General features: G+C 34.1%; 1 protein-coding gene across 2 annotated transcripts in view; it reads left to right on the top strand.

Moving 5' to 3' along the window:
• Positions 1–22,277, top strand: part of GOPC (golgi associated PDZ and coiled-coil motif containing) — a 32,886-nt gene that overhangs the window by 9,861 nt on the left and 748 nt on the right. Inside the window, exons 2-8 of one of the 2 annotated variants that reach the window (XM_090279785.1) lie at positions 5,595–5,759; positions 7,907–7,930; positions 11,108–11,283; positions 12,967–13,132; positions 15,761–15,856; positions 17,063–17,227; positions 19,345–19,525. In XM_090279785.1, the coding sequence (XP_090135911.1) occupies positions 5,595–5,759; positions 7,907–7,930; positions 11,108–11,283; positions 12,967–13,132; positions 15,761–15,856; positions 17,063–17,227; positions 19,345–19,525 (973 nt within the window). The remainder of the gene's footprint in view (positions 1–5,594; positions 5,760–7,906; positions 7,931–11,107; positions 11,284–12,966; positions 13,133–15,760; positions 15,857–17,062; positions 17,228–19,344; positions 19,526–22,277) is intronic. The other variant, XM_090279786.1, reaches the window with a different exon arrangement.

Raw genomic sequence — 22,277 nt, 5'->3', positions numbered from 1 at the left:
GAACCAATCCTATGGGAAAACATATTTACCAATGATAAGGGTCTGATCTCCAAAATATATAAAGAACTCATATGACTCAACACCAGGAGATAAACAATCCAATTAAAAAATGGGCAAAGAAGCAGAATATACTCTTCTGCAAGGAGGATGTACAGATGGCCCATAGACATAAAAAAAAAAGCTCAGCATCACTAGCCATTAGAGACATGCAAATTAAAACCGCAATGCAATACCACCTCACATCGGTCAGAATGGCCACCATCAACAAATCAACAAACAACTTGTGCTGGCGAGGATGTGGAGAAAAGGGAACCCTAGTGCACTGTTGGTGGGAATGCAGACTGGTGCAGCCACTGTGGGAAAAAAGTATCTGATTTCCTCAAAAAAAAAAAAAAAACTGAGAATGGAACTATTTTTGATATTGTAAACTAGTTTTTAACTGTTCTTTGTTTTAGTTTTAGTTTTTAATTTTTTAGGTACCTCTTGAAAATTTAAGAGTTGAAGGTTGAAATCAGCTATTTCTTTTTAACTTTCACCCTTCGCTAGTTCACTGTGGTTAAGGAACAAGGGAAGACGGGGAGGTGAAAGGTGCTCTTGCTTTTTCATGGTCAAGCTGGTTTTGAGTATCCTTACTTATTAGCTGTGTGATCTGGGCAAATTTGTTCAATTCTGACTTCCAGTTTCCTTAATGATTATAAAAAGTTAGAGGGTATGATAAGAATTATAGATAATGTATGATGTGTATACACCTGCCTTATGGTAAGTAGATGCTTGCTTTGTGGTAGCTGTAAGTTAAACATACATATTATAGCTATAGAAACACATTTTTCCTCATGGCTAATTGCTTAATAGCACTTGCAGTGCCTTGCCCTGCGAGTAAGACTTGCGTTGAAAGGGCTGTTTGGTCACCGACAGATTGGGTAGCCCTAGAAATAAAAGCAATCTTGATTGGCCTTGGCTTTATTATCTCAGTATTAATTGTCATAATCATAGTCTTTATTTTCTCTTAAGATCTCTTTGAATTCTAAAATTCTGTGATATTAGGAGGGTAACCATTAAGTAAAATATGGAACTTTTTAATCTTGACATATTTACCAATGACTAACTTTTCTTAGCAGCTAAAGTGCTATATCATAGATATGAGTTACTTGAATAACACTAAATTTAGAATAAATTCTAAACCCTTGTCTTGTTCCCAGAAAATAAATTTGGGCTTTGAACGTTGATACCTGCATCCTCTCTTTGTAAAGAATTTTTAAACATTGTTTTAAGTTGAGCAACTTATTGAGAATTTACTTTACTTACTGTCTGTGTTTCTTATAGGCCACTTTCAAAAGATCTGCACACGTCCCTGTTTTTTTTTTTTGCCCTTCTAGAATACAGTTATTTCTGATTTGAATGTTGGCCTGCCAAATTGATGGATGAATGTCTCTTTAGCTTCTTTCTTAACTCTAGAAGTTTTATTCAGTAATTAATCATGAGATTTTTGGTTTGAAAAACAAATAATGGGACAGACAAACAATATATGCCTGTTGGAACACACAGTATATATACCTTTTGCCACAAAAAGTTTAATTAAGTCTTTAGATCTAACTTCTGGTTAATAGGAAATATAAGGGAGAGGAATATTTTAGACAACACCACAAAGAAACAGTAGGATAAATACAGAAAGTCAATGTAATGAAAAAAAGAGATTAAGAATTGTTACAGATTAAATGGCATATTTTAAACTATTTCTGGGTGGATTCACTTTAGCATATTGCTCAAAAAGTACATTGTTAATTCAAATATTTATTTTTCTTTTGTGGTTATTTTGTTTCAAAATACCCTGCAGGTACTTTTTTGACTAAGAAGGACTTTCTAGACCAGGCTTATTTGTACTTTAAAGGAGCAAAGTATACTGAATATTGTCTAGTAATAGGTAATTTTACATGTTTATTTTTGTATTGGCGATTTGTTAAATGGATGAAAGTCTGTAAGACATTTTTGTCACACATGCAAGTTTTTCTCAAGTTTATTAGATTAGGAGTATTTGTGAAAGATACTGTGTAACATGGTTAATTTATATACTCTTCTATAAGGCAGTGGAAACATGAAGTTCTGCTTTATTTAATTTTGTATATATGTTTATTATATTTAAAGAGCAGTCACTACTTGTATTATTATTTATTTTAGCCTGTATATCTTAAAGAAATCTGTTACTGCTTCAGGTTCATAATAAAAGGGCTAGACTTTTACTGTCCAGTATAGTAGCTACCCTGACATGGCCACTGAGCACTTGTAATGTGCTGATCCCAAATGAGATGTGCCATAAGTGTAATATGCACAGTGGGTTTTGAAGAGTTAGTATGAAAAAATAATATTTTATAATTGTTCTATATTATTAAGGTTTGAATGATAGTATTTTAGATATGTAGAGTTAAATAGAATACATTATAAAATTTATTTCACCTTTTTATTTTTTCTATTTTTAATGGGGCCACTAGAAAATTTTAAATTACATATGTGACTCATATTATGTTCTATTGGACAGTGCTGAGCTAGAATATCACAGCTTTCCTATTATGATGAAAACATGTGAGCTGAGTATTTCTGGTCTGAGAGAGATCACAACGAATGCATAGCTTTAAATTTTAAAAAAAGAATCTTTGTAGAAACTAGAATCACAGAAGAAAAATTCCATTGATAGCCTCTTTAGCAGTATTAGATGCGGAGGTATCCTCACAAACTCCAGCATATGGATAGGTATGTTTATTTAGTGGATACTACAGAACAATGAAAATGAATGAAGCAGCTACATGGAACAACTTGAGTGAATCTCATAAACAATAGTTAGTGCATACTGTATGATTTCATTTATTCATCATTCAGAAACAGGCAGGCCCTGGTTGGTTGGAGCATTGTCCTGTACAACAGAAGATTGTGGGTTTGTTCCCCAGTTAGGGCTTGTTTGGGAGGCTGTCGATCAATGTTTCTCTCTCATGTCGATGTTTCTCTCTCTCTCTCTCTCTCTCTCTCTCTCTCTCTCTCTCTCTCTCTCTCTCTCTCTCACCCTCACCCCTCTATCCCTCCTTTCTTCCTCCCTCCCTCTGTACTTTCCTCCCTCTCTCTCCCTCCTTCTCTCTGCCTCTAAATCAATAAACTTATCCTTTGGCAAGGATTTAGAAAAACAAAACAGGCAAAACTATCCATGGTGTTGAGAATTCAGTGTATTGCTCAGATGGTTACCTTTGTGAATGAAGGAGAAGTACTGATTGGGAAGGGACCACAAGGAGAGCCCTGGGGTGGTAGTCTTGCCCTATTTACGTCTGCGGTAGTTAAATGGGTATGTTTTCTATAATTCATTATTTGTGTACTTCTTTGATTAAGTTATACATAAATAAAAGGAATGAAGAAGTTCCACTGGTAGAGAGTGATCTCCAGGAAGTGAAAAACAAAAAAATACAGGACAAGATGCAGTACGGTATTTATATTATGAAGCATTCTGGTTTGGTTTATAGTATGCCGCCTCTTTTCTTCTGCCTCTCAGGCCAGCCCTGAATAATGATTATTGCCCAAGCCCCAGTCCTTGGCCGTCTGTTCTCTTTTTAATACAATCTTAGGATATTAATTCATATCTCTGTGTATCTAGTTCCAAGCCTAGTCCCAATTTATCAGTTATTTATTTCTATCATTTTGTAGAATAATTTCTGTTGATTGTGTCATGGCAGACACAAAAATCAACATGTCTAAATAAGGTACCATCCCAATAATCTTACTATTTCCATCAGTGGTTTCACTGTTCTCTGAACTTAAAATCTTTGAAATTTTGTTGACCTAATCTCGCACTGGACAGTCAGTCTGTTTGCTGACAGTTTCCTTTCAGCATTGTAAAATGCTTTATTTTCATTTATAAACGTACCATAATAACGTCATTTAGAAAGCTGCAGTAGGGTGTTGTTAGCGTCCCTGTCTTCACCTCACCTGCAAAGATTATGTTGTTAAAATGTCAACAAGAAAAAACGTTCCCAAAGTTATATAGTGATGATAGTTGAACAGCTCTGAATATACTAAAACCAGTGAATTAATTGAACACTTGAAAAGAATGAATTTTATGGTGAATTATATCTCAATAAAGCAGTTATTAAAAACAAAAATGTCTTTGAGAACCTATAGTTATTCCTATCAGATTAAATCTCAGTTTTGGTTTAATATCCAAAGCCATTCATTGTATCCAGCCTCACTTTCCTGTTCAGTCTCATCCAGTCCGTCAATATACAACTCCTCTAGGTGGTCTTATCTCCTTGATAATAACATCTTCATATGCTAAATGCTTTCGTATGTAAGATTAATAATCTTATGAGAATAGTCAAGGCCATAGTATTATCACTATTTTAAAATTAGGGAGACAGAATAATTCATCTGTAATCAGGGCTAGTATTTGAAGTCATTTCAATTTAAAAATACTTACTGAGCATCTTTTATGCACTAGGCACTGGTTGGTTTAGTTGGGATAAAGAGAGATATTCCTCTAGTACTTAGAGAATTTACCTGAGTTGCTTCTAGTGTTTCTCTGCCTCTGATAGTCTTCTTCCCATGTATAGACTGTTCTATTGCTTCTACTTTGTCCTTGTTGTTTTCCTTCAAAGCCCTTCTAAACTTTGTCCTTAAAAACTTACTTTAAATCTTTCTTTACTTTGGATTCCTTGGGACCAGACCAATTCTAAATATATGTTACTTGCCACATTTTTTTCTTATTTGATTTGCATGCATATTTATCACCTCAGTTGATAAGAAAGTGTCTCAAGTGCATAAATAATTATAATTAAAAAAATATTTTTCACAATTTTTTTTCTCATTGTACCAACATCGTTCTGGATTCCTAGATGCTTAAATAAAATTATCTTGAATAAAAACCTAAGGCCTTGCCTTGATCTTTAATTTATTGGCTAGTGGGGAAGACCATATACACAGTAAGGACATACCCTGTGCACTGTTGCAAAGCAACAAATCAGTTGTGGAAAACGAAAAACTTGAAATTAAAGTGGTTCTGATGAGGTGTTCTGTTATGTTGTAACAGTTAACTGGAGCTAAAAGTTAAATCTGATCTTTAGACCTACTGTAGCCTCAGAAGCTCACACTTTAGCACATGAAGTAACTACTAGACAGTGATAAGGCTGGATTGGGCCAGCGTTTTTCTGGGTAAGGACAAAGCACCGCTTATTGGCATCTCCTTTAAGAAACTATTAATGTTAGTTGACCACTATAGCACATACTGTCTCTACAGGATGATGAACCATCCCCCTTCCTGTATATTTCCATAACCTTGTAGATAAAGGTGAAACAGTGAAAGCCTTAAAGTAAGCAAAGGAAAATGAAGTGGCATTCTGTGTTATTAGAAGATACTATTTATGGTAGATTCTCTTGTACTCAGATATCTCGTACTATTGATTTTATGTCAGTTTACATGGATGTCTTATAGCTCAGTCAGATACTGGCCTTCTAGTGTTCATCTGTTCAGTTCAAAGACAGTCTCTCTATGCCATTCTTAAATAATAATTATTAGAGTCAAAGAAAATGAAGCATACTTAATGTTTTTATTATTGTTTTATAAGGCACAGTTGGTGGATCTGAAATCTGAACTGACAGAGACCCAGGCAGAGAAAGTTGTTTTGGAGAAAGAAGTACACGAGCAGCTTTTACAGTTGCACTCGGTTCAGCTTCAGCTTCATGCCAAAACTGGTCAAAGTGTCGACTCTGGTACCATTAAAGCAAAATTGGTAAGTAGTTTAGAGAGTAACATATATTTACATACATTTTAGAGGATGAAGGGGACTATTTTTAGTAAGACTTTTTAATTATAAAAGGCAGTATGTGTGCATTATGGGAATTTCAGAAAATACAAGAAATGTAAAGATCGACATGATCATCCAAAATCTCATCACCCAGAGATGATCAGTGATACCAACAGATACTTAGAATAGGATTTTTTTCTATTTAAAAATATCTGTATAAATATATTTTTTAAATATTTGTGATTATAACATATGAACAATTTTTTGCCCAACTGTATCAGTTAGAATTAAGTTCAGAAATCCCAAGTAACATTGAGATTATTCTTGAATAGTACTATTTATTTATTCTTGTTTAATACATATTATTTTCTCTCAATTAAAGAAGCTCCAAGATAGACAGACCAGAGCTAATGTGGCAGCTCTGCGGATATCGGGGATCCAGGTTCCTTTTGTTACTATTATACTCTGCCATTTTTAGCTTATGTCTTTATCCTCAGGATTTGTTTATTTCGACATTCCAATAGGAAGAAGGGAGAGTCTAAGGGAAGGGCAAAAGGATGCTTCCCAGCTGCGTTAGTCATCTTTACAGAACTTTTTCATAGAATTCTCCTCAGTAGTTTTTGGCAAACAGTTTAGCCATCTCATCGGCTATCCTTAGCTGCTTGTCAGTCTCTTAGTTGATCACATGGCCACTTCTATTTTAAATTGGAGTTCTGGTAATAAGGAAAGGGGAAAATGGAATTGGGTGCCAACCAGCGGGGCACATGTTTTCTTTTACTCTTAATATCTTGTAAGCATTTTCCCAGCCACTTGAACACTTTGTTATTTTTGTATGTTTCACTGTACAATTTTTTTATAATTAACCATGGCCCTTTTAATCAGTATAGGTTAAGTAAATATTTTTTTAAGTCTCATTTCAGTTTAACCTCATATATATTGAGTATGTATTGTATGATAAGCCAATAACTTTGTTAACTGTAGGGAACATAGTAATAAATAAGACAGGTATAGATTGGAAGAGGCAGGAGATGAAATGATGTTAATGATGAGAGTAAATACATTTTTAAGTTTTACTTGTTTTCAGTTAATTCCACTTGATTGGTTAGTTAGTTTTTAATACTGATTTGTTATAATCTATTTAAGTGAATATTTACATTCTCCTGAAGTCCTTTTAAATTCTGAAATTCTATGAATCTAAATTAGTAGTGTTCTATTATTTAACTGACATGAGTCAGATAATTGCTTCTTTGGGATATTTTATATTAATATTGAGAAAACAACGTATGTTTTTACTGGAAAAGAATTTACCTAGTTTTAACATTAGATTTAGAGCAGGCTCCTATAGTGGAATGATACTGAACCCAGTGTGTTGACTAATTTTGATAAAACAAAATTTTAATCTATATGAGGGGCCAACCCCCCCAAAGGAATTTATTAATAAAAAATTGTTTGTTTATTCTTACATGTTTAAATGTGTCACCTTCAAAGTACTCTCCATTTGATGTAATACACCTATGGAGATGTTTTTCCCACTGCTCAAAACAGGTTTTGAACTTTTTTATTTTGATGCCTTTTAGTGCTTCTGCTGTTTTTGTTTTACCTCTTCCACATTGGCAAAATGCTCCCCTCTGAGGAATTTTTTTATCTGGGGAAACAACGAAAAAGGTCCCTTGGGGCAAGATTGGATGAATAGGGAGGGTGGGGCATGGGGGTCCTGCTGTTTTTTGGTCAAAAACCGCTGAACACTCAGTGATGTGTGGACAGGTGCGCTTGTAAATCATTCATCATGAAATGGGCAAATGCGTTGAAAGAGTCTTTTTAAAAAATTCCCTGAGTCTGAATTCAGCCTCTCACAACAACGCCAGTGGGTACACTGATACAGATGGGTTCCTAGAACAGTCATCTAGCAGGGGAAGCCTGCCCTCCAGAAAATAATTCCTGTTTTTTTTTTTGGTTCCCCTCTTGTACAGTTCATGTTTATTGTTTATGGGTTTGCACATGTATTTGTTCTAATGAATTTTATCCAAATGATACTCAACATAAGGAAATTTTCTATGTAATAATTATACCACTAAATAAATTCATTTATTTAATGTTTCTCTAATTATAAAATTTTTTTCTTATATCTTAAGTCTGTCCGCTCTGTGGAGGAGCTGGTAAGTATGTTGTTTCTGTTTTGCTTTAATGTGTCATGTTGAAGTGTTCTTGGCTGCATATTACTTGTTGTCACATTGTATTTGAAAATTATGTTCACGATGGCAGTTTTTTGGTGTGCCAGTACATGAAAAGTTCAGTGGATGGCCAATCTCTCTCTTTTCACTACATGTTAAAGATTTTTCTTGTGTACCTCTGATGCATGCATAGTCTCTTACTTTCTCATGTATGTCAGGTTCCTATGCACATTACATTAAATTTGGTTTTCTGTTGTCAAAGAAAAAGAAAAAAAGATTTTTCTGTGTTTTCGTGATTTGTAGCCATTGCTTACAGAGCTCATCAACTTTTGACATTTTCTGAGCCTGGTAACTTGTCCAGAAGAGCAGTTGGGTTTCCCACTGGAGTGCTCTGAAGAGGTGTTAGGCAGGCCCAGTTTCCTCCTTTGCTATTGGAGTTCACTCCCAGAAAAGGAACGTGCGCATGGGTTTCTTACTTACCCGCTGCATGGGTTATAACCTTTTAGCAGTCTTCAGAATAACTGTGTGGCCTTCACTGAATTTTAAAACCCTTTACTAGAAATTATTTTTCAAAATAACTATGTAAATTCTTAATGTCTTACCCACTACCCCAACCTAATCAGGTTCCAGTTTGTCATATGGCTTAATTTCTTTTTTTTAAATATACTGTTTGGCTATTAAATACAAAATGAGCTTCTTGGTTATTACCTTACCTAATAATAACAAACAGATTAACTAAAAAAAATTCTTTTCATTAAATCTAAAAGTGATCAACTTCAATTTTTTTAGTCCCTTCTTTTTAGTTGCATCTGTTAAATTCAGGCCTGAAAGTTTGTTGGGTTCATCAGGGGTTTGAATCATTAAAGCAAAGCAGTGACTTAATATATTTCTCAGAGTTCACAAATTTTGTTCACAAATAGCTCATTACAGTAATTATAAGCAGATAATCTTCAACATACACTTCATTTAGCCAGCAAACCAAAGAATTCTTAGTCTCCTGGGAACTCTTTTTCTGAAACAAATAGCATTAACTTCAGTAAATGTCATAAAAAAAAGAGTTTTGTTCATGTTATCTAAGCTGTGGTTTCTTTTAGAACTTATCCCTGGCTTTTTAAGAAATAGGTCTTGAAATAAATTGACATATTTATAATTCCAAAGTTGTTTAAAAATGAGGGTTCTAGATTATTAGTTCTGCAACTTCTTTAAAAACAATATCTAGAAATTATGTTCTACTGGTTATTTATTTGTTTACTGAAGTTGAAAAAACCTACTGCTGATTAATCTTCCTTCTGTTTATCACATATGTAATTACAGATATTTAAAATCAAAGAAGTCATTCATTTTAGCAGCTACATAATTTTTTTTTTATTTTTAAGGTTGTGATACTCACTGTCTTATATTTGAATATATTATATATTGAATGGTAAATATAGTACGCGTTGATGTATTGTAGTCAAAACAGTAGACTAAAGTGGACAGTTAAATTAATACCATAGTATATTCCATGAATTGCTAAAAATTTGCTTAAATATCTTAACCTCTTAATATCCAGAATTTAGAAAAAGAAATAATTATAATAGTACCCATGCAATTGAAACTATCATTTGCATTTGCTCAAGATAAACAATTTTTCCTGGTGCTATGGTATATCTTTTAATCTCATAAAGGGGACATGGCAGTACAGTGAAATGTCTTCTGTATCTTATCAACAAATATAACCGCTGTATTTTCACAGGCTTTATAGATTCTATTCTGTAAGTCAGTAAAAGCTGTTCTACTCAGGATAGATGAAAGTTTTTATTGTTTGGATTTTGTTGTTGTTGTTAAAGATTTTATTTATTTTTGTTAGAGAGAGGTAAAGGGAGGGAGAAAGACAGGGAGAGAAACATTAATCAGTTGCCTCTTGGATGCTCCCAACTGGTAACCTGGCCCTTAACCAGGCATGGGCCCTAACTGGGGATCCAACTGTCCATCTTTTGGCTCATAGGCCTATGCTCAGCCCACTGAGCCACACCAGCCAGGGCTGTTTTTGTTTGTTTGTTTCTTTTGTTTTCTGTTTTTAATCCAAAAATAACATTTAACTCTGTCAGGGTCCTAGGTATCAACTCTCAGAAGGGTTTTTTGGGGCCACACAGTTTGTGTGTGTGTGTGAATTTGAATTTGACTGCTGTTAGGCAGGATTTTGTACCTTCATTTTTCTACTCTACTTTGTCTTGTGCCTGCCTGTCTGCTCTGTGTGTGGATCCTTAAGGCATTTGCATTTGTACATACTGTACTTCATACTTGTCAGGTAAATTGAACATTATTTCTCACATGTGAGACTATAACAAAAATTTGATGTCAAGGACCTTGAGATTACATTTCTCTAGCTAATATCTGTAAATTCACACATATGAACTATCTACAAAGTGGGACATAGGATGATATCTTTTTATGAGAGCTAAAAAGGAAAATGCATCCTTCCATTAGCAGGCGAGTGAGGCCAATATTTTCCTCAGAAAACAGTTCTTCTTTCAGTTACTTTAACATACAGACAAATAAATGAGTTAGACCCCAAAATTCAGTGATAATCTCATAGATATACTTGTCTATATAAATTTAATGTATACATGTCTTAATGCAGCTGTTACCAGCATTTCTCCATGACCATAAAATGTTTCCTTTTAATTAGAATATCTCTATTTAATTTAAGCATTGTATGTTTTCTGTAGTCCTCTAATATAGATTAGCTGTAGAACATATCTCTGTGTAACTGACTGGTGTTGACTGGCTTTATAGGATTATTGCATTAAAAATAATTAAATATTTGGGTGCAACCACCAGTGACTATTTTATTTTAGTCTAGTCTTTTTAGTCATTTTTAGAAAATAGAGAGCAGAATCAGTTATCCATTGAAACCACTCCTACTAGTATGTGATAACAGGGGCATAAAGAAGACTCTCACTAGAAGTGGTTCCAACATCTGTTGGTACTAGTTTAAAAGACCTTGATCCAAATCTTTGTGTTCTCATTTTGTAGAAATGAAGTGGTAATTTTTATCATACGCTTTCATTGTTAATATTTAGACTGTGTGCCTTTGTGTATTTTAAGGATCATGGTTTTTTGTAAAGAGTCTTAAAAGTATTTCATTACATTATGGTTTTTTTTTTTAAATTATAATAGGAGAGAGAGCTTGAAGCAAACAAAAAAGAAAAAATGAAAGAAGCTCAACTTGAAGCTGAAGTGAAGTTACTGAGAAAAGAGAACGAAGCCCTTCGTAGACACATAGCTGTTCTCCAGGCAGAAGTTTATGGGGCAAGACTGGCTGCCAAGTATTTAGACAAGGAACTGGCAGGAAGGTATGTAAAAATGGGTACCCTTGTATTCTCAGGTGACAAATTGATGTTTAATGAGGTTGACTATTACTTCTGTGGTAAATGAAACGTTACTCTTTACCCTAAGAGTTATTCTATAATTGGTTATAGCTTACTGTTGTTAACTTAATATTGATAGCCTTGTCTATTACAGATTTATTTAGCCATACTAGATAGATATTTCTGGTTTACACACACACAAAGACACACATATTGATAGTTATTTACTGTGAAATGCAAACACTCTACAACTGCTCTTTTCAGCCATTTTCTGCTTTGACCTGATAACAGATTAATAACAGATTATGTTCACAGGTACAGCACAGTTTCCATAAAAAATTCTTTCTGTGGTCACTGAAATCTGATCTTTCTTGCCCATCAGAAATATGTTGGAATAAAAGTAATACAGTAGTCCCTCTCTATATCGCGGTTCACTTATCGCGGCCTCATTGTATCGTGGTACTTTTAAAAATATTATATTTAATTATTTATCGTGGATTTTTTGCTATATCATGGAATTTTGCAGTACTGTATACATATGTTGTGAAAGTTACGTAGTTTTAAGAGTAGTATATGTTTAAGAACATAAGTAGTGTTTATAAAAGTGTGGAAAAGGTTAATAAGGAACTGGAAACAGTTTATAAGTGTGTGGGAAGGGTTTATAAAGCCTTAAAATATATATAAACACTAAAATAAATGTAAGATTCCTACTTCACGGATTTTCACCTATCACGGGGGCGTCTAGAACATAATACCCACGATAAGTGAGGGAATACTGTATCACAAAAATACAGAGTTCTGCTTGCATTAAATGTTCACAATAAATTATTCACAAACTTCAGTGCTTTACTATTAGTACTAAATAACTTTCTGCTCATTGTGTTAATGTCACATTAAAACTAATTGGAGCGAATAAAAATCATTTATATCATCTTGAAGTACACATTTCCTCATTACACATTTAAAATAATCATTTTATTAAGAGAAACTATTGGTAGAAGAAATGTTTTTGTACAGTTAGCCTCATCATTTTGTACACTTAACACGGTAGTATTAAATAGTATCTGAATTTGCCCTGGTTGCGTGGGTGGCTCAGTTAGTTAGAGCATTGTCCCATACACCAAGAGATTATGAGTTCAATTCCCAGTCAGGGTACATACCTGGTTTGCGGGTTTGGTCCCTGGTCAAGGGCATGTATGGGAGGTAAACAGTTAGTGTTTCTCTTTCTGTCTCTCTCTCTCCCCTTCTACTCCTTCTCTTCTCTCTCCCCCTTTTTCTCTCTCTAAAATCAATAAACATGACCTCAGGTTATAGGATTAAGGGGAAAAAAAACAGTGTCTGAGTGTATGACCTACTTTGCCTACTTTTGATTTTATGCAAGACATGAAACATGTTAATTGACATTAGTCTCATCAATTGATTTGAATTAAGCATATGACTAAAAAAGGTCTTACTTATATATTTTTAAACTGGTTTTCCCTTGCAGACATCTTTTCAGAGTTTTCATATCTTTGTAAATCTTAGGGACATTGGGATGTTCCTGAGTATTATTTTTGTTACCAACTTATATCTTTGCAAAAGGTACTTATGTTCGGTAATTCTTCTGAATTCTCTCTGTAGTGCACGTAAGGAAAAACTAACCAAATTAACTCTTTTCACTATACGAAGGGTTCAACAAATACAATTATTAGGACGAGATATGAAGGGACCTGCTCATGATAAGCTTTGGAACCAGTTGGAAGCTGAAATACATTTGCATCGTCACAAAACTGTCATCAGAGCCTGCAGAGGACGTAATGACCTGAAACGACCAATGCAGGCACCACCAGGCCATGTATGTTTGCTTTGCTACTGTTTCCCACTCAACCTCTTCCTTTCTTTAATTGGAAGTTCTTTTCATTTTTTAATCCTAATAGTACTTAAAAGCTTAATTTAAAAAGTGAAAGTGGGATCAAATGTGTTTAAAACAGGTACATATTTAAAGTTTTAATAACCCATAGCTCTTTAAGAACTTAGTAATGCCCTGAAAGTGATAGTGCTGAAGATAGTGAACTATTGCTCATAAATACATATTGCTAGTACTTTGGTTCATATTTCAGAATTTTCTTGGATCATGATAGGCATGAATTTGTTTTAAATTTGTTTTAAGCTTAGCACACAGTGTGTAGGCTTATTGACAACTTAGTAAATTTTGGGCATAGTTGTTTAAGGGAATTTTTGGTAACTCAATTCATATGTCAGTTCTGAGCCCTGGCTGGCTGTTGTCCCGCAAAGCAAAAGGTTGTTAGTTCGACTCCTGGTCAGGGCACATGCCTGGATTGCAGGTGCATTCCCCAGTTGGGGCACACGTGAGAGCCAGCTGGTCAGTGTATCTCTCTCACGTTAATGTTTCTCTTCCTCTCTTTCTCCCTCTTCCTCTCTCTAAAAATGAATAAAATCATTTTTAAAAAGTGTAGGTTCTGAACTAATGTTTACACCTACTCGTTCTTTAATTAAGATGGAATTTGACATCTGTGTGTATAATTGTCTGCTTTCGTAGCCACCATGTACAGGTGTATTTCTTTTTATCTGGATAAATCTTTATTAAATTTCATTACAACAGCTGTCTGATTATACAGACCTTAATATAATAAGAGCATGTCAAACTGCTAACCAGTGGCTCACATATCTTGGTGCCAAAGCATGGCCTTAGTAAGATTATTTGTTGGCTTTAATAATGCAAAGAGTATTGTAAGAAGAATTGGCATGTACATGGAGTTGGTAGGAGAGGAGCAAGGGTCACAATAAACCCATATCATCGTTTTCCCTGGGGCATTGGTGGTCCCCATTAATTTCTAAGCAGTGGCCAGATGACAAAAGTTATTTTATGCTAAGTAAAGGAGTTTGAACTTAAATGTGATAATCATGGGATTTAAAAATAAAATAGTGGATTTAATAAAATTTCACATTTTTTGAAAGTTTGATATAGTGAAGAGGATATATGGAAGAGGGTCTAATTAGAGGTGAGGAGATACATAAGAGATATGCTATGCTATTCTGAGGGGACAGTGATGAGAGCAAGGCAAGTGCATCTGAGGAAGCACAGGATTGACAGAATTAGTCAAGGGGACTTGGTGAATAACTGCTTTTGGGTAAGTAGGCGAGTGAGAAGGAAGACACTAGGTTTTTGACTTGGGCAACTAAGTCAGTTGATCGCATTCATTTATAAAGCAAATACAGGAAAAGGGAGGTTTGGGGGGAAGATGAGATCAGTTTTAGACATGTAGTGTATGAGGTGCCAGTGGATAGGCAAACTATATCCAGTCGGATAAATGACTGGAATTCAGGAGAGATGTCTTGGAGTTGAAGAAATATTAGGCAGATCATTCGTCTATTTATAATTGAAACTATGGAATTAAGTCACAAAGGGAGAGTATATTTGCATATTTAAGGTAAAAAGAATAAGAGGGCAAGGATAGAAAGAAACTTTTGTGGAGTGAGGGAAGAAGATGGATGTGGATTACCAAAGGAAGGAGCCTGAGATGGAGCTGCAGATACAGGCCACCTGGGAAAGTAGTGTAATGGAAACCAAAGGAATGAGAGGGTTTTGAGGAGCGGTTAATGAACAGTATCAACTTTCTGAAGATTTGAGTTGCGTAGTGACTGAAAAGTGTTTGTTGGATGTAGCCGTATTGGTTACCAGTTATTACAGAGAAGACAATTTAGTGGAGCAGGTGGGGGCAAAACCCTGGTTACAGTGGGTGGAGTAATGTTTGTGGGAGGCAAGCAGGTAGATGGGTGAGGATGAATTCTGTGAAGGTTAAGGAAAGATGGAGGCGGATGGTAGCTAAAGATGATAGTATGTGATTGAAGGGTTTTATTTTATTTTGTGTTTGTACATGGTCAGTATTTTAAATCTGGAAGAAGCTTGGAGTTTTAGTTTATATGCTGAATAGGAAGGAGCTTAGTAGAGAGGGAAAGAAAAAAGGTATCAGAGAAGGAATTATTAGCGGAGCAAGGTTCTTTATTTAAGACTCCAGAGCTCAAAGGAATGAAAAATTAATGAATGATCCAACTAGTCATTTGTTTCCAGTTCTACAAATCGGCTAAAATGGATATATTTCTTTATGATTTTTTCCAGTGAACTTTTACAATGACCCACTTTTATTTTTTGAAGATATTTCTTCATTAATTAATTCCTGGTAATAATTTCTTTTGTAATGTCCTACAAATTAAAGAGATTTATCATTGTTACAGAACTTGACAAAAAGGTGAGAAAATCATCTATATAGTCTGTTATATTAACAGAACAACTATTTTCACTTTCCCATTTTATTTATAATTACTTTCTTAACACCATACTATTGCAAGAAATAAAGATTTCTTTATTTAATGAAAACAGGTCATATGGCATGGGTTTATTCTATTTATTATATTATTTACTTAATACTAATTTTTTTTTCTTTTTTTTCCCCCCTATAAGGATCAAGACTCTTTAAAGAAAAGCCAAGGTGTTGGTCCAATCAGAAAAGTTCTCCTCCTTAAGGAAGATCATGAAGGCCTTGGCATTTCAATTACAGTAAGAAGTAGTACTTTCAGTCTTTTTTTCTACAGTTATCTAGTATAATCATGCTCCTTCATTGGACATCATTGAGAAATAGAGTATTTTAGTTATATTTTCTAAATAACTAAATTTATCCCTATGAGCACCCTTTTTTTAAAAAAAATAAATCTTCCTAATAACTGTTAAGTACACCTTCAGTAAACAGTTAAACATTTTTATTAACATTCAGGTCATAGCTCTGTACTATATTCTGTGATGCTTTTAAGAGCCTTTGGGAATGGATATGACCATTTTCCTCTGTGTTAAATGGCTCCAGATTATTTTATTTTATTTTATTTTTTTGGTCTGTGTTATCTGAGTATGTGTTATCTTTTTCCTGTTTTATTTCTTTGTTGTCAGATTTAACTGGCTCTTGGGTGTAAATAGTTTTCCTTTTTAAATGTGATGCCTTTACAAAGAGTTGTCTTGGGCAACATTCCTGACACCTATCTATTATAAAATACATAGAGTTGGGTTTTTTTGTTTTGTTTTGTTTTGCTGTTGTTCAGTACTCTGTTCCAGATGAATAAATAAGGCAGTTTTACTCTAATTTTCATTTGGTCATACTTAAGCACTGCATAAGCTCATTTTATTTCTGGTATTACTTAATGTAAACATGTTTCTTATAATGAAAAGTTTATGCAATGGAGAAATCAGATATGCAGACACAGGCACACTCACAAATAACTATGATACAAGCTGGGAAGTGTTATGTACCAAATACTGCATTTCATTAATTCTGCGTTGCGTATTTTTTCACATTTAATATCTCTGAAACTGACATTCATCTTACAATGATCTTACAATTTTTGTGGTACATGGAATAATGTTTTTTCTTCTATTTATAGTGATTTAGGTTTGACAGACTAATAGTGCTATATAGACTGCTAATACAGAAAATACTTTTATTTGTGTTTAAAAGTAGTTGTTTTGGTTTTTGACTCTAAAATGCTTTTTAGGAAAGCACACATGTTATTAATAATTTTTGCTAAGAGGTAGCCCTTTGATACTCATAATAATTTATTCATAATTAAGCATCAAATAAGATTGCACTCAGCATTTATAGAGACAGGTGTTCATGAAATATATTTTTAAGAAAATGTGTTGTTAGACTAGCCTGTGATTACACAAAGAGTAAACTAATTTATTGCCTTTGTTTTGTTTTGCTATGTGTTTGGTTAGGGTGGGAAAGAACATGGTGTCCCCATCCTCATTTCTGAGATCCACCCAGGGCAGCCTGCTGATAGATGTGGAGGGCTGCATGTTGGAGATGCTATTTTGGCTGTTAATGGAGTTAACTTAAGGGATACAAAGCACAAAGAAGCTGTAACCATTCTTTCCCAGCAGGTAACTTCCTTTTATGAAATTAAAATTAGATCTATCAATTGGTTCTTTTTGAATGTACTGAATATTTTGTACTTCCCTAGGAGGTTACTCAAGTAGTAAAGTGTTTCTGTATCAATACTAGTTTTTCAGCCAGATTTACTGAAAAAGGAGAGTTCATTTGCTCTTGTCCACAGCTGTATGACTTTGAGCAAGTCACACCTTCTGTGCTGCAGTGTCCACACCTGAGAGCTGTGAGGATTAATTACGTTAATATGTTATAAAGTGCTCAGAACAGGATCTGACATTAGAGAGCAAAACATCATTGATGACTCAAACACTATGTAAATAGAAGGTATTCTAGAAAAAAGTGATGCTAGAAAGTGGATTTTACAGTCATAAATGTTAGAACTAAAAGGATCCTTAGAAGTCATTTAGCCCAACCCTCATATTTAAAACGAGTAAACTAAGGTTCTTAGAGAAGTATATGATTTGCTCAGAATTGTAGGCAAATATGTGGTAGAGTTGGGATTTTTACCCAGAAGTCATATTTATTACTCCGTAACTTAAGATTTGTTTTGGTTTTGTTTAAGATCAGGGTTGAGAGAATTAGAGAGGCATTGGTAGTATATTGAGATGTTTGTTCTATCATAAGTGTGGTATGCGAATGTAGAATTGAATCTCAGCCTTGAAAGTGAATTTATAGCTCATTTGGTTCAACTCCACCCGATGCATAAACCTCTACAATACTACTAATTACATAATTGCATTAAAGGACTTGATAAAGCTGTCCATCCCATTGTGGTACACTGATGATTTTCAGAAAGCTGTTTCTCATATTAAGCCTAAAACCAGTGTCTCTGTGACAGCCTCCCACAGATCTAATTCTGTCTTCTAGAACTTTACTGAGTAACACTGTATTATCTGTCTCCCTCAAGATGGTATTTGTAAAGCATATTTTGATAAGAAAGAGCTAAAAATGCAACCCCCATCTCTTTAAGTTAGCATTTTCTCAGCCCAGCCTGGCTGTCATCCAGTAGCACGAAAGTGGGGTGAATGGCAGCTGGGCTGAAGGAGATAGATAGACAGTCGTAAAGTTTTAAGGAAACGCTAAGCATGTATTAAAATTCTGAAACAACCTTAAACTGCTGGGAAAAGAGGAACATCAAAGAGACTAAGTTAGTGAGTAGCAGTAAAGAAAATGGCATGCTTTTGTTTGAACAAAGGCAGGCCATAATTTTCAGAGAGTTGCAAATCCCAGACTCATATGTATTGATTGTAGTCTCTAATTAAATGACAATTATAGCTTGGAATATTTTTTAACATAAAATAATCTAACTTTTTACTTGAACATAAAGTTGTTATTAAAGAATAATTGTAGAACTATTATACATTTAGTCTAGTATGGTAGAAAGAGCAAGGACTTTGGAGTCATATTTCTATTTTTTAATTTATTTGTTCATCATATTGGAAATTATCTGCTTTCTCTGGGACTTTCTCAAGTTCCTCGTTCGTGTAAAAGAGACTACAATGGTGTTATTCAGAGGATTAAAGGATATAATTTTGCACAATAAATATAGTGATTATTGTTATTACTCAACAGAATACCTTGATTAAACACTATGTCTGGTGCTCAGTGAAAGTCAAGAAAAGGTTCAAGACCTAGTCAGTAATAAACAAGAAATTAGTCAAGGAAAAGTTTGTGTGATGCCTTTAGGTGCAACTTTATTTTATATCTAACTAGTGAGGGGGATTTGGGGGATTTGCTGAATTGCTATGTAAAGCACAAAATGGCAAAATAACTAGAACTGAATATTTGTTCCAGGATTCTATAAATTGAATAGTTAAGCATCCTTTTTTGAGGTTTATTAGCAAATATATTGTGATCAGTAGAAGGAACTACTGTAATATTAAAAAGAAGTTACTTATAGAGAGGATTCAGGGGGTTGGTCTGCACACAAAGGCCTCTAACTTGTCTTCTACCTTTTGAGATTCTAGAATATCATTATTTGTTGTCTTGAAAGGAAGCTACATCTGAGGTCTGACTACTGTTCCTCATCTCTATCCCTCTCCCCAAGTAATTTAGAAATCCTTTAAAATTACATTTATAACTTGACTTCCTCATTTTTCCCCCATTTTAGAGAGGAGAGATTGAATTCGAAGTAGTTTATGTGGCTCCTGAAGTGGATTCTGATGATGAAAACGTAGAGTATGAAGATGAGAGTGGACATCGTTACCGTTTGTACCTTGACGAGTTAGAGGGAGGTAGTAATCCTGGTGCTAGTTGCAAAGGCCCAAGTGGGGAAATCAAAGTGTTACAAGGTAAAAACCACTCTAAAAGCTATTATTAATCTATTTATTATTAACAAAATTTGAAAATATGAGAGCCTATTATGTTCTTCAGTAGCACTTTTAATAATGGGGAAATGGTCATTAACAATGGATAGCTCACCCTTGCTTGTAGTTTAATTGTACACCAGTAACTGCCAAAATTTTCTTTACATGGAAGTTCTTCTAGATTCATCTTAGACCTTAAGACAAGAAAATTACCAGTTACCGAACTACAGGTGTCCCTTAAAAAAATAAATAAAATTTAGGTTTTCTCACTCTGAGACAAAGATCAAAATGCCTGTTAGAATAAATACATCTTAATGTCATCTCTCTGTCTTAATGCAGATTCTTCTCTCATAATACAATGAATTAGTGATTAGACTATTGTCTTATGATTGCTTTTAGAATCAGGATATGTGGTTTTGAAGATTTTTGGTTTAGTTCCTTTGCTATCATTTACTCATTTTAAAGAAAAATTCTAGCAGTTTCTTCTACATAATATAGTGATTCTTAAATTATGATCCATGTATCTCTGGGGATCCCTGAGATCAAAAATTTTCATAATAATTTTAAGATGTTATTTATCTTGTTTTGTTATCATTTTGTACTAATATTTGCACTGATGTTGCAAAAGCAATGGGGATAAAACTACTGGTGCCTTAGTATGAACCAAGGCAGTGGTGCTGCTATTCTAGTAATGATTGTATTCTTCTGCGCCATCCACCAGAGTGAAAAAAGAGAAGAAGAACACGTTGGTCTTACTTATGAATATCCTTGATGAAGTAGTGCCAGCAAACTTCATTTTATTAAATCTTGACCCTTGAGTACATATTAAAAAATATTCTTTGTAATGAGATGGAAAGTATGCATACAGCACTTGGTGGTTTGCTGAGCTAAGATGCTAGTCTCAAGGAAAAGTATTTACATGATTAAGTTGCTTGCTGAACTATTCATTTTTTTCAAGGAAGACAATTTTTACTTGAAAGAATGACTGATAAATTATATTTGTTCAGACTGTTTGGCAGTCATTGTCTTTAAAATGAACAAAGTGAGTCCATCACTTCAAGAAAAACAACTGACAGTATTTAGTACCAATGATCACATGTGAGCTTCCAAGTGAAAATTAGAAGGTTGTAAAACATACATCAACCACAATGAGCTTGACAGCGTCCCAACACTTAAAAACATTTTCTAATGAGGTCGATGGTGATATTAGAGAATTTTTTTTTTTTCATGTAGTAAAATGATATGTGTCAACTTTTGGAAATGCTACATAACTCAGTGTTCTAATTTTTGAAATGACAGGTGCGTGATGTTACCAAAGTCCTGCATGGGCAAAAGAGCCATTCAAAGTACAAGATAGACAAATGGATTTTAATGTAACGGAGTGCAAAAAGTTTACTGATCTACCTTCAAATTCTGTATTGTCAAATTTTGGTATAATATCAAAGAAGAATATTGATAGTTATCTGGAATGGCTATTAAACTACTCTTCTGTCTTCCACCTACCTATCTGTGCGAGGGTGAACTAACTTTATATACTGCAACAGATTGAGTAGAAGCAAATAGGAGATCCAGCTGTCTTCCATAAAGCCAAACATTAAGTATATTTGCAAAATTGTAAAATAATGCTCTTCTTCTGACTAAATTTTTAAAAATTGTTTTATTTATTGATTTTAGGGAGAGAAAGGAAAGGAAAAAGATAAATACCGATTTGTAGTTTCACTTAGTTACGCATTCATTGGTTGATTCTTGTATGTGCCCTGACTGGGGATCGAACCCACAACCTTGACACATCAGGATGATGCTGTAACCAACTGAGCCATCCAGCCAAGGCCTGACTAAATTTTTTTGAGGAAAGTAGTTATTTTCACTAAACAAATATGTTATTTATGTTAACATTTACTGTTTTTATCACTTTTAACAAAGTAATAATTTTTTTAGATTTCTCAGTTTTAGTTACTAATATGATAAAGATCAGTAACCCGTATAACATTAATTATGCACATAAACAAAAGCTGTTTGGAGTATTCATTAAGAGTATAAAAGCATCCTGAAGACAAGAAGTTTGAGAAGTTACAGCTAATTGATAAAGTGTTGCTCTTCTGCTAAACTGAGTTATCTACACAAACATATCTGTAGTAATTATTGTTCTCCTCATTCATCTTGAACAAAATTATTGTGGCAGTATGTCAGAACTTTACAACTTTACAATGTTGGGCTGCTTGCCCTATGATTTCATTGTTTTTCATTCTGTTTACTATTTTCTGTCAGGGTTAGAAGGCTTGTCTCTTTGTTTTCTGTCAGCTGAGGCTACAAGAGTACTGTCACCTGTGTAAATTGCAAGCCACTTAAATTGTGACGCCACTGAAAATGTGTGCTGTTAGAATATATTGCTATTAACTGCTCCTGTCTCCAAAAATGTATCCATTGGTTATTGTTTAGTGTATGTCCATACTTCATAGCTCACTAAGTAGATGGCAGTCAACTCTCATTGATTTGAAAGCATATTATCTATCTTATAGATTAACCAAGATTAGTTTTATGTTTTATCTGGACATTGTCTTGCCAACAAACTAGAGTTCGAGCAATAAACTAGTATATACTTCAGTGAACTGAAGTGAAATAATCTTAATGCAAAATATAAAAGAAAAATATAGCTTACAGCCCAGTAAATATTTGTGTGAGTAAAACTGACTGAATTTTATAATTACATTTATCAGTTATAAGTTTCAGGTGAAAT

The sequence above is a fragment of the Furipterus horrens genome, unplaced genomic scaffold, assembly GCF_987537825.1.
Source record: "Furipterus horrens unplaced genomic scaffold, mFurHor1.1.pri manual_scaffold_6, whole genome shotgun sequence".
Taxonomy (NCBI): Eukaryota; Metazoa; Chordata; class Mammalia; order Chiroptera; family Furipteridae; genus Furipterus; species Furipterus horrens.
This window is presented reverse-complemented; position numbering and strand designations above follow the sequence as displayed.